Source organism: Stomoxys calcitrans, chromosome 1 (genome assembly GCF_963082655.1).
Source record: "Stomoxys calcitrans chromosome 1, idStoCalc2.1, whole genome shotgun sequence".
Classification (NCBI taxonomy): Eukaryota; Metazoa; Arthropoda; class Insecta; order Diptera; family Muscidae; genus Stomoxys; species Stomoxys calcitrans.
In genome coordinates this window covers 182,467,623-182,480,546 of record NC_081552.1, presented here as the reverse complement: position 1 = coordinate 182,480,546, position 12,924 = coordinate 182,467,623, and the positions used below count along the sequence as shown (strand labels likewise).

Genomic DNA, 12,924 nt, shown 5'->3' with positions numbered 1-12,924 from the left:
GGAGTTCTGCATAGATCGAAATAAATGGTAGTCTGATGGTGCAAGGTCAGGGCTATATGGTGGATGCATCAAAAGTTCCCAGCCAAGCTCACTCAGTTTTTGGCGAGTGACCAAAGATGTATGCGGTCTAGCGTTGTCCTGGTGGAATATGACACCTTTACGATTGACCAATTCTGGTCGCTTCTCCTTGATGGCTGTATTCAATTTGTCCAATTGTTGACAGTAAACATCCGAATTAATCGTTTGGTTCCTTGGAAGCAGCTCAAAATATACCACACCCTTCCAATCCCACCAAACAGACAGCATAACCTTCTTTTGGTGGATATCAGCCTTTGAAGTGGTTTGAGCTGGTTCACCATGCTTACACCATGATCGTTTTCGACTAACGTTGTTGTAAACAATCCATTTTTCGTCTCCAGTTATGATCGTTTTAAAAAGGGATCGAATTCATTGCGTTTAAGGTGCATATCACAAGCGTTGATTCGGTTTGTTAAATGAATTTCTTTCAATACATGTGGTACCCAAATATCAAGCTTTTTCACCAGTCCAACACTTTTTATGTGATAATGAACGGTTGATTTTGGTATATTTTACTTCTCTCCTATCTCACGCTCAGTTACATGTCGATCCAATTCGATTAATGCTTTGATTTGGTCATCATCAACTTCATTTGGCCGACCTGAAAAATCCGCAATTACTTTTTGGGCAACCCAATATGTTATTTTATCATTGTTATTTTCGTAGTTTCGAGAAAGTAATCGCGAAAAAAATAATTTGCAATGGTACCAGCCTTTTAGCGAGAAAATTCGTTAATGGGTAAATAATACTTAGTTAGCAACACTGTTAATTCTTAAACACATCGATTTACTGTATTTGAATTCATAATCGATTATTGTATTTGAATCCACAATCGATTACTGTGTTTGAGTTTACAATCGATTATAAAATAAAGTCGAAGTCGTTCCACCGTGTTCATTTATGTTCATTTGGCCTATTTTTATGTTTAATTGGGAAATTTACTAAATATGTAGAATTTGTGTGCGCAAAATTAAATACGTCGCGTCAACCAATATCGCGAAGTTTTTAATGCGAAATATCTCAAAAGTTGGCATATAGATTAGAAGAAAAAAATCAACTTCCTGTGTGACACGAATTCAACGAAAGTACAAAGACGTACGAGACGATATAAAGTGTCTGTGTGTTTTTTGGGTGGAGATTATCAGAATTTTACAAAAAAAAAAAAAATTGTTTTTAGTTTTAAAACTTATTTATTGTTGGTGTTCTCTCATAATTTGTGTTTAGTTGTTGCGAGTCATTTATAAGTTAAGTCGCCAAGTCTCTGAATAATAAAGGACGGCAAAATTGATTTGAAATTGTGGAAACATACGAAAACAATCGACATGAACAAAGAAATTTACTATGAGGGATGGCTGATCAAATCGCCGCCCACGAAGCGCATATGGCGTGCGGTAAGTAAAGCGGAAGATTTTCAGATTCTTGTTATTTTATTAAATATTATGCTGTTGTCTTGTTTGTGTATGTAAGGTAGTTAGGGGGTGGGGGACGAGGCATTAGATAGTTGTGTATGTGTTTTTTTTTTCGTTTTGAGCCACACACATGCAATGACAAACTGCAAGATGGAGCAATAAAACGCAGAAATAAGAAATCGAGCAACAACAAAAAATAACAGTAAACAGAAAGTAGTCGTGGCTTTTGTTGAGCGTAGTTTTTGAGGGATTTCAAAGAAAGAAATGAAATACAGAGAAATTGATGATTTTATTGTGGAGCGGCTCGACTCGCCTGACTCATGACAAACTACATATTAACAAAGCGGCGACCTCTGTTTGTGCTTGCTATCCAAATTCCCCCAAGCTTGATTTTCATTTACTTGTGTGCTGCAATTATTTGCAAATTATGATAATTGTTAAGGCGAATGAATGTTTGCATATTAAAATACAACAACAATTTGACCGTACGTTGTTGTGTTGTGGTTTTTTTTTGCAGCAAGCTTGCTTTTTTATGAATGTTGGGTATTTAAACACTACCACAGTCCGACGGCACGTTGTTGTTGTTTTTTTTTTTGATGCAAGCATGTTTTTATTTTGTGAACATTCTTATGAGTCAGATTATTTTAGAAACAACACAACAAATACATGCGTAGGTGGTTACATTCATAAATAATTAATTCACATGTCAATTTATCATTTCATTTCAGAAGTATAGGTACCATGTTAGCACATACATATGTATATATGTAACTTTAAAATTGAGATTCCAATTTTGAAGTTGAAATGATTTCGAGCAAAACTTATCCTTATCATTATTGTCATTTATCGGCCAGCGACTACTGCAGCTAATACGTATGCTGTAAAACTTTCATATGAAGAGGGGTCTTTCAGGGGTACGCAGTTAACACCCGACTCTGCTGTTCGCTTCGCTTGGTGGACCGACGAGGTGTTTACGAATAACGTGCTTAAACAACCAAATATTCTCTTATTGCCCTTAGGAAATTATTCCTATTTAGGGAGTTGAATGTTTGGGTAATTCCGCTGCTGTCAGCTTACAAGAAATTGTCTAGTTAGAAGTTCACAATGATTCTTAACATTTAGGACTGCAGGTTTCTCTATTGTGTCTCGCTCACTTCTGCGGCCCATACCAGAGTTGCTACTTGTGAACGCACCCAGAAGCTCTCATCTGGACTTCTCGCGATGGCAATGAACACCACACAAATCGTTTATGATTGTGGTCAGTGCTGTTTATATGCCAGGAGTGGGATTGAACTCACGCGAAACAGGAGCGCTTCAAGTATCTTCCATACAAGTCCAATGTCCCCATACATAGCCGAAGCTGCCATGAGTACCAATTCGATTTCACGTTGTCTGGACGTGTTCTCCCCCTTGGTTAGGAGCAGAGCACTATCCAAACTCTTTCCGTTCTATGGGTTACGGCACCCGGTTGAGTACATCCACACCGATTATCGAAATGCCCTGCCTGCGATTTTAGGTGTTAAACCACAGCCACCACGTTGCTCCCAACCGGGGCCTCATCAATAGTCAGACTGGAACCGAAGTGGCTCCTGTGGTACCAGATTAAGGACTCTGGTTCGACCATGTAGTCCAACTACTACCAATTGACAATCCCAAGGCAGCCGGTTGTACGTACCTGATTGACCCGATGAAGTCAGAAAGTAGGTGCCATAACCCAAATGAATCAGCACAAGTCTGAGCCAAAACAGGAGCCGAAACATTCACACACACGGTATTCAGTATCTTAGTCACAAGGAATAACAGCGACACCGTGTTAAAACTTTCAAAACATCAGAACTTCACACACACACTCGACCAGCTCTTTGTGTCGTACTCAGGAAATCAGTTGCTAAGGAAATCCCAAAGTAACACGATACCTGGGTAGCTTTAATATTCCACTTCAGACATATCTAATAGCAGCCGGTTGTACTTACCGGATTGACCCGATGGAGTTCTTCATCGGCAAGGGCTGCCGCCTCAGTGTATGACACACTGCTACAACAACTTCAGACCGTGGTGAAGAGCTATTATATACTTTTCACCTAAATGGTCCCCCGTGGGAGTATATTCGAGACAGGGAAAATGAGAGAGTTTCGACCTACATGACTCCATCTGGACCGCGGATTTACTTGGCTTAAACCGAATTTCCCTGAAATTATCTGAACGTAAAGGATTTAAAAAACTTCTTACTTCAATCCCTAGATGTCAAAGGGCACCTAGGTTTGTATGCATACTTACGGAAAGCATATATTTTAATAATTTGTCTTCTCAAAACTTTCCAACTTTCTATTTACTCTGACTTTCGATCTTTTTAAAGGCTACAGTTACTGCTTCTGTTTTAGACCATGTCCCTTGTGAGTAGTTCGTCATATCTATTCACCTCTGCATATCGTATAATCTCACCCTCACAGAAAGAATAATGGTCATGATATTAATGATTTTGTCATAACATTTATGAAAACAATGTTTAAATAAAGAAAATCTCAACCAAAAGCTTAGATACGATATTTGGTTAAATACAATATATTGAGATAAAATTTTTACATAAATCTAGGCACTGTGTTGTTGCAGTCACACTTAGGGGGTAGCGATTCTTGCCCAGCCTCTGGGAAGGCTGGTAGAGAATCGCCAATACTTAAAACCGACGCCATACGCGAACACAAGTGTGCCACAGTTGATAAAAATTTGCTTCACGATTACCTTTTTTTGTGTAAATTTTTATGGTCTATCAATGACTTTACTTTGCAAATTATGTACCAAGTTCTTACGCTTCAATTTCTCGTACAAGCAGTAGTCAATAGTTATTAGATTATCGAATTCTAATGAAATATCGAGTATCCTCAGGTTTATTCCATGTTGGAAAAGTTTTTTTTTTTTTATACAAAAAAACACAGAAAAAGAAAGTAATGCTGCTATTGAAAAAAGAACTGCAGAAAATTAATAAAGATAAAAAGATCGGGGTGAGAGGTGAACAACTTGTGACGGAGGGAAAAACTTTCTATTGGAATCTTAAAAATAAGCTAATGTGTGGCCAAAGTTGCGGTGCCGAAATTTTACAAAATATTTTTGGTAAGGATATACATACAAACAATTAATTTAAGTTATGATCAATTAGTAGCTAACTTAATTGCAAAAAACTACTAAAGGCAAATAGATTGCTGAATGAAAATAGGAATCTAAATTCTCATGAAGAAAAACTTAATATAGAAATTATTGAAAAACCAAAAGATTATACAGTAAATATTATAGCATACAATATTCATGGTTTGGCCGGTAAAAATCTTCACCACAGGTTTTTTGAATACTTAGAGCAGTTCGACATTTTTATTCTTTCGGAGACGCATGTTGAGAAGAAAATTCAAGAAAATTATACAAAAAAATTTAAAAATTTCAAAATTTACTGGAACTTTGCTACCAGAAATAGCAATAGAGGGAGAGGTATTGGTGGTCAATTGTATGGAATACGAAATGATTTGGAGGAAAATGGTTTCAAGCATGTATTTTCAAATCGAGGAAATCAAGATGTGCTGCAATGCGAATTTAACTCGATCCGTTTTGAAATGTTACCGGTTTATCTTAGAGGAGCGAATTGGAATCAAGATTTCGAAAATTTAAAGGCGGCTGTGGATATGATTTGGAGGAAAGGCACTGGAATTGTAGTTGGGGATCATAACATTCGGATCGGAGAAGAACAAGAGCTGCCTTTAGAACTACTGGAAGATCGTAGTATGAGTAACATCAGGCGCTCGAAAGATAAAACAATTACTCCAAATGGAAAAAAATACGTTGAGTTTTGTAATAATAATGGTCTTGTGATTTTAAATGGGAGGATGCCAGGAGATGAAGAAGGTCAATTTACTTTTCTAAATAGAAATGGTAGTTCTGTGATTGATGTGTGTGCCGTATCTCTGAATATGTTGACTTATGTTAAGACTTTTCGAGTAGATGAGCAAATCTGGTCTGACCAACTGCCTGTAATTCTGGAACTAGCTATACCGTACACAAGTCGGAGAATGCCACAAAAAGGTAATCTCCTGCCAAAATTAACTTGGAAAGAAGCAAAGAAAGAAACATTTCATAACAATTTAAACCAACAACTGTGCACTCTGCCATTGAATCCCGGGTTGGAAGATTTTATAAAAACGATCTATGAGTCATATCCTAGCTGTTTAAATAACAAGAAAGATCTTTTCAAAAACAAATGGTTTGACAAGGATTGCTCAAAAAGTAGAAAGAAGGCAATGAGTACGCTCAAAAAATTTAGGAAGTCTGATAAAATATGCGACAAGAATGCCTACGTCGAACAGAAGAAAGAATACGAGAAGCTATGTAAAGTCAAAAAAATTTATTATTATAAAAGTATTGCGGAAAAGATGGACACGGTATCTGATAGTAAAACCTGGTGGAAAATTGCAAAGGAAATTAGACAAATCGACAGAGATACAAGCTGTTGCATCACTGCGAACATATTAAAAACGTATTTTGAACGCCTTTTGAATCCGTTATGCAATACCCAACCAATGTATTATGCTCCCAATAACTTAACCGATCTACTGCTTGATAGAGAGTTCTCCGTTGGCGAGATTAAGGAACAGCTTAGAAATATCGGGACAAACAAAGCACCAGGAGAAGATCGCGTCCCATACGAGTTTTTTATGCACGCGACAGACGAATTCTTAGGAAAATTATGCAATGCCTTCACTAATATTTTGAACGGTTTTGACGACTTTGAAATATTCCGCACAGGTATCATATTCCCAATTCATAAAAAAGGAAACCTAGACGAAGTGAGTAACTATCGAGGTATCACTTTCATGAACTGCATAGGGAAACTTATGATAGGAATGATCAACTGCAGGATAGTGGACTGGCTAAACCGATATCAAATATTGAACGAATATCAGGCGGGATTTAGAAAAGGATACTCTACAGTGGACAATATCTTTAATCTCTCAGCTATAATTAATATTAAATTACACGACAATAAAAAGTCTATGCTTTTTTCGTCGATTTTAAGGCCGCATTTGATAGAGTGCCAAGAGGACTGTTAATATATAAACTGCACGAAATCGGTCTGTCATCTAAAATTACCCGCTTTGTAGAAAAAATCTATGAGAACACAAGGTCTGCAGTTTGGTCAGGCTCCCAAATGTCGGAATATTTTGACACATGTACTGGAGTTAAACAAGGCTGTTTATTGTCGCCCACCCTCTTTGCCATTTACCTTAATGATTTACATGAACACTTGGAGGGAGGACTTCAAGTGGATCAAACTAACATTCGTCTATTAATGTACGCGGATGATATAATAATAATGTCATAATCCGAGAACTTGACAACAAATGATCTACAACTTGGAATCTTACTGTGATAAATGGGGAATGGAAGTTAACCAGGTAAAATCTGAGATAATGGTATTTAGGAAAGGCGGAAAACTTTCCACAAACGAAAAATGGGCATACAAAGGCGAACTGATCAGAATAGTAAATGAATACAAGTACCTGGGACTGATACTAACTCCGAAATTATCATTTACTAAACACCTGTCAAAGAAAGAAGAAGCTGCAAAAATTGCTCTTAATTCCACATGGAAACATTTTATTGCTAAACCATCCGTTAACCTAACCTCGAAGTGGAAAATGTTTTTAGCCGTTTGTCGCTCTATACATAGCTACGGTGCGCAGATATGGGGAAATTCCTACTTTAATGAGGTGGAAAAACTCTACCGATACTTTATTAAAAAAATATTGAAACTTCCAGAGGCCACTCCAAACTATGTAATCGCTCTAGAGACAGGATACGAACCTGGTTACATATATACCTATTCTTTGCACTTACAATACTTGTCGAAAGTGTTATTCAATCTCGAGAGCCACAGACTGCCACATATACTAGCCGAAAAACTTGCAAACAAAAATCTAGCCTGGTTTAACGATTATAGTACCCAACTCTCGTTGCATAACATAAATAGTAATAATGTAAAAATAAATAAAAAATCTTGGATGAGTGCAGCACAGCAACTTTTAATGGACATGAAAGCCAATACGTTTAATGATCACTTACAAAAAGCGCAGCAAAGTGAAACATAATGTTGGCCCCATGTATTGCACAGAAAAATTCAGCCAAGAACAAATAACTTTGATTCTGAAAGCTAGAGGTGATCTAATGTGGTTGAACTTTAATAAATATAGGACCTCAAATGAACAAAGATGTTCATTGTGTAATTTGGGAAAAGCAGAAAATTTAGTCCATTTCATTGGCCGCTGTCCAGTATTAGCAAATATGAGAGTTAGACATTTTAATAGAACTCTACTGGATCAAACCGAAATTATTAGCATACTAAATGGTGGTGAAGGTTTTTGCTGGGTGAATTTACTAAACTTCTTAAAGGAAGCAAGAAAATATAGAAATATGTTAATAGAAGAGTTTAATTACTAATTAAGAATAAAATTAAACAGAAAAATATAATAACTCAATACTCCGGCAGACGGTTTAATTAAAAACCATGCTGTAAAATTCTTTATTATCAATAAGATATTTTTTGTAAAATTGTTTTATACATATTATAACGTTATATGAAATAAAGAACCATTGAATTGAAAAAAAAATTGAATACAAAAAACACTATATTATAGGCAGTACTTACTTTTTTAAACTTTATACTACACTGCTAAGGCAAATACATTCACTAGCTTCAAGATTTTACATAGAATGAATGACGCAGACATCTAACTGTGAATGTGCATTGTTATGACGCAAAACATGAATTTAGGTATGCGTGCGTGTGAGTGTTCTCCTTTTTTCTTTTGCACACAAGGAAATAGGGCTGGCAAACTATCAACATTTGAAATTTTCGATAGTTCTAATAATAAATATCGATAGTATCGATACTATCGTTTATTTCTCATCACCTATATAACAAACGAAAAGAAGAAGTAAAAATTGGGAGATCGCTTATTTTTTTTTTTGTTTAATTTTGCAAAAAATGTAACTTTGCTGCTAGTATCGGTAGGAAAAGTATCAATTGATATTCAGACAAAAAATAAAATATCGATATCGTGCCATCGATATTTTGCCAGCTCTACAACGAAAGCATGTGAACAAAAATGGACAACAAACAGAGGAGAAATAGTGACAAAACGTCAGGGCACGGGATAGCTGTGAGCACTACACCATCTGGAACATTGAATTCCGATCTGTGTGGTGTTCATTGCTGGCATGGTAAGCTTACCTGCAAGCTACCGGGCGCGTCCACAGGTTGCGGATAGTGGAATGCTCCATACGGAGTAGCTGCATTTGCAGTCGCGGATAATCAGCGGTATCGAGAGGAGAGTCTCAGTGAGAGGTCGGGTGGCACCGGCTCTTGCACAAATACTAAGTGCCTATGATGCTCGATATGACAAGGTGAGTTATTAGCGCCTTTAAATAACCATAGCATGTTCCCGCGCCGATAGGTCCTTTGGAACGGAATGATCTTGCTCACTTACAGGAGCTTGACGAGGATCGCCACCTCCACGTGAGAATGTGGTTACAACAACAAGTGGCAAAACATTGAATCTATTCCAAGTATATATTAAGTAGTTTACTTGAGCTAGGCTAAGAAAATTCCCATGTCATATTCTCGTAAATGAGACAATTTCCATTGTATAACTACTTGGATATTATGAAAATGTTCTTTACATGCATGAAACAAAGTTTCATAAATATAAGAACTTTTTTCATAAACGATCATATTCAAACATTTGCTTTCATTAAGAATTTTCATAATATTTATGATTTTTTCATTAATATAATAAATCTTTTCACAATATTTATGAACAACAGGTTATGAAACCCGATCATTACATTTATGAAGGAAAATTTTCTCTGTGCAGCTGTATATTGGATATCACACATAAGCTATCTCCCTGTCTGAAACCTAATTTAGTACTGAAAGTCTTGGAGAGGCTGTTTGCTATTCTTAGTGATTTTTGTTTCTTGGGTAAAATTTACGAATTTTATTCTGACTCGTGTACAGCTATATAAGGCCAAAGTCATGCATAGTCAAATAAAAATAGCATTCCACTTAGATTTTAACCGGTCGGTTACGGTATCGGTTTCGGTTTCGATTTATATCGTCATTGTCCTAAGAATCTTAAGTAATAATGAAAAGTCGACTTTTCGAATTTTTCTCATAATCAAAAAGTCAACTTTTCGAATTTTTCTGATAATCAAACTTTTTTGGATTATAAAAAATTTGACTTTTTTCAACTATTAAAAAGTCGTCTTTTCGACTTTTTTCGATTATCAAAAAGTCGATTTTTTTACAGAAAAGATGGGCTAGGAGAATTTCTTCGTTATTAACATTCAATATCTGAGGTGTAAAGTCAATTAAGCTATGGATTTGATTAACAGATTTTGCCTGGCATGCCCACACCATTTTTTTATAAAAATTCAATAATTCGTATACTTAAACTTCCGTCATTTTGATCTCTGGTTATTCTGGTCTCAAAGCGAAATGCTTTTCACTTCCCATCAAATCCATTCGTTACTGATCGAAAGGCTACCATTTCTTTTGTGCCTTAATTAGAGGGCTGAATTCATACTTCCAGATGTTGATTTCACGAAAGCTCGTTGTAACTCTCAGATGTCATTATATCAATAACATACTCGGTTTTCTAGATTATCTTTTTTATTCGGACTAGTCTTCCTCGCAGAAGTTGATTAATTTATTATTTGAAAACAGATTTACATATAATTTGGATGTATAGCTTGCAAATGTAATACCAAGGATTTATTATGTTCTTTGAATTTCATTCGTTTATAAGCTGTAACTAAAATTTTATTCACATCAGATAGGAGTTGTATTCCCCAGGTTCTTGACAAGTCAAGATAAGTTTCTTACGTTTGAAGTCGTAACAACAGTCATTTGTAAAAAAAACCATTACTCTGAATCGAAAATTCATTTCCAATCAGTTTTCTCCGAACTTTTGGGTATCAAAATCTGATGACGGTTAGATGTAACTATGTACACATTTCTAAAATTTCAAATCTTTACCTTTGACTTCTTAGTGAGTAAGGAAGCAATGTATAGTTTCCTTTTCTTTAGACTTTATAGTAGATTAAAACACGTTTTCATTCCTTGCACAAAAACCGAAAGTACATTAATGTGATGAGAAGGCAAGTCGACAACTTTGAATGAGTGATCATTGCAGCTAACTTATACATATAGATATACATATAAGCATTGTATGTGCATTTACCATTATCAAATTTGTTTGAGTTTATGTATGTCAACAGCTGTAATGACATTATCATCTATGTTTCCATGCCATTATATGTCATCACTTTCTTGTAGTTCATCAAACCCGAATTATTCTAATACCAAATGTGACCGTAGTTGTGTGATTGGTGTATGTAGACCATAAATGTTCATTGATTCACTGTTTGTCATTGTAAATAAAAAACAAGTGAAAGCGTGCTAAGTTCGGCCGGGCCGAATCTTATATACCCTCCACCATGTATCGCATTTGTTTAGTTCTTTTCCCGGTATCTCATTTTAGGCAAACATATGATAAGAGAAACAAGTTTTTTGGGGCCAAGACTTTAAATCGAGATATCGGTCTATATGGCAGCTATATGCCAATCTGGATCGAACTAGACCAAATTGCAGAAATATGTGGAGGGGGCTTAACTTAACTCTCTGTCGCAAATTTCGGCAACATCGGAAATAAATGCGCCTTTTATGGGCCCAAAACTTTTAATCGAGAGATCGTTCTATATGGCAGCTATAACCAAATCTGGACCGATCGGCCAAATTGACAAAGGACGTCGAAGGGCCTAACACAACTCACTGTCCCAAATTTCAGCAAAATCGGATAATAAATGAGGCTTTTATTGGCCTAAGACCCTAAATCGGCGGTCTTTATAGCCCATGATCGGACTTAACCTGCTTATGGACACACCCATCCTCCTGTGGTGTGTATAAAAATAGTCAGCGATAGTTTTCCCCTCCTAATGCTGGCAACTTTTGTGAGCTACTACGCCATGTAAAACTTCTCTCCAAAGAGGTGTCCCACTGCAGCACGCCGTTCGCACTTGGCTATACAAAGGAGGCCCCTTATCATTGAGCTTTAACTTGAATCGGACTGCACTTATTAATATGTAACTGTTTCTTAGTGGAATGTTTGTGGGCCTAAGACCCTAAACCGGGGGATCGGTCTATATGGCAGCTATATCCAAATCTGAACCGATCTGGGTCAAATTAACGAAGGAAGTCGAAGGGCCTAACACAACTCACTGCCCCAAATTGCAGCAAAATCGGATAATAAATGTGGCTTTTATGGGCCTAAGACCCTAAATCGGAGGATCGGTCTATATGGCAGCTGTAACCAAATCTGGACCGATCGGCCAAATTGACGAAGGATGTCGAAGGGCCTAACACAACTCACTGTCCCAAATTTCAGCACAATCGGATAATAAATGTTGCTTTTATTGGCCTAAGACCCTAAATCGGCGGTCTATACATAGCCCATGTTCGGACTTAACCTGCTTATGGACAAAAAAAGAATCTGTGCAAAGTTTCAGCTCAATATCTCTATTTTTAAAGACTGTAGCGTGATATCAACAGACAGACGGACGGAAATGTCTAGATCGTCTTAGATTTTTGCGCTGATCAAGAATATATATTCTTTATAGGGTCGGAAATGGATATTTCGATGTGTTGCAAACGGAATAACAAAATTAATATACTACTCCCATCCTTCGGTGGTGGGTATAAAAAAAATGCTATGGTATTGGAGCTATATCAACTTATGGTCCGGACCATAATTGAACTGAATGTTGAAGACCATAGTAGAAGTCGTTATTCGAATTGGCTGAAATTTTGACAATTCGAATAAAAATTGCGCCCTTAAGCGCTCAAGAAGTAAAATAGGGACATCGGTTTATATGGGAGCTGTATCAGGTTATAGACTGATTCAGAGCATAATTGACACGCATGTTGAAGGTCATGAGAGAAGTCGTTGTACAAAATGTTAGCTAAATCGGATAATAATTGCGACCTCTTAAGAAGTCAAAATCCCAGATCGGTTTAAATGGCAGCTATATCAGGTTATGGACCAATTAAAGCCATATTTGGCAAAACTGTTGGAAGTCATAGCAAAACACTTCTTGCAAAATACCAGCCAAATCGGATAAGAATCGCGCTCTCTAGTGGCTCAAGAAGTCAAGATTCAAGATCGGTTTATATGGCAGCTATGTTGGGTTATGGGCCGATATAAATCATACTTAGCACAGTTATTGGAGTCATAACAAAACATCTCATGCAAAATTTCAGGCAAATCGGATAGGAATTGCGCCCTCTAGAGGCTCAAGAAGTCAAGACCCCAGATCGATTTTTAAGACAGTTATATCAGAT

The 12,924-nt window shown here is 36.6% G+C and overlaps 1 protein-coding gene across 4 annotated transcripts in view; it reads left to right on the top strand.

Annotated features, from left to right (window-relative positions):
• The first annotated feature begins 957 nt into the window (after positions 1-957).
• LOC106090449 (protein daughter of sevenless) overlaps positions 958-12,924 on the top strand; it is a 57,920-nt gene continuing 45,953 nt past the window's right edge. Inside the window, exons 1-2 of one of the 4 annotated variants that reach the window (XM_013256626.2) lie at positions 958-1,173; positions 1,303-1,469. In XM_013256626.2, coding sequence (XP_013112080.2) covers positions 1,401-1,469 — 69 coding nt within the window. In that variant the 5' untranslated portion in view covers positions 958-1,173; positions 1,303-1,400. Of the gene's footprint in view, positions 1,470-12,924 lie in introns of all 4 variants that reach the window. The other 3 variants (XM_013256623.2, XM_013256624.2, XM_013256627.2) reach the window with 3 other exon arrangements.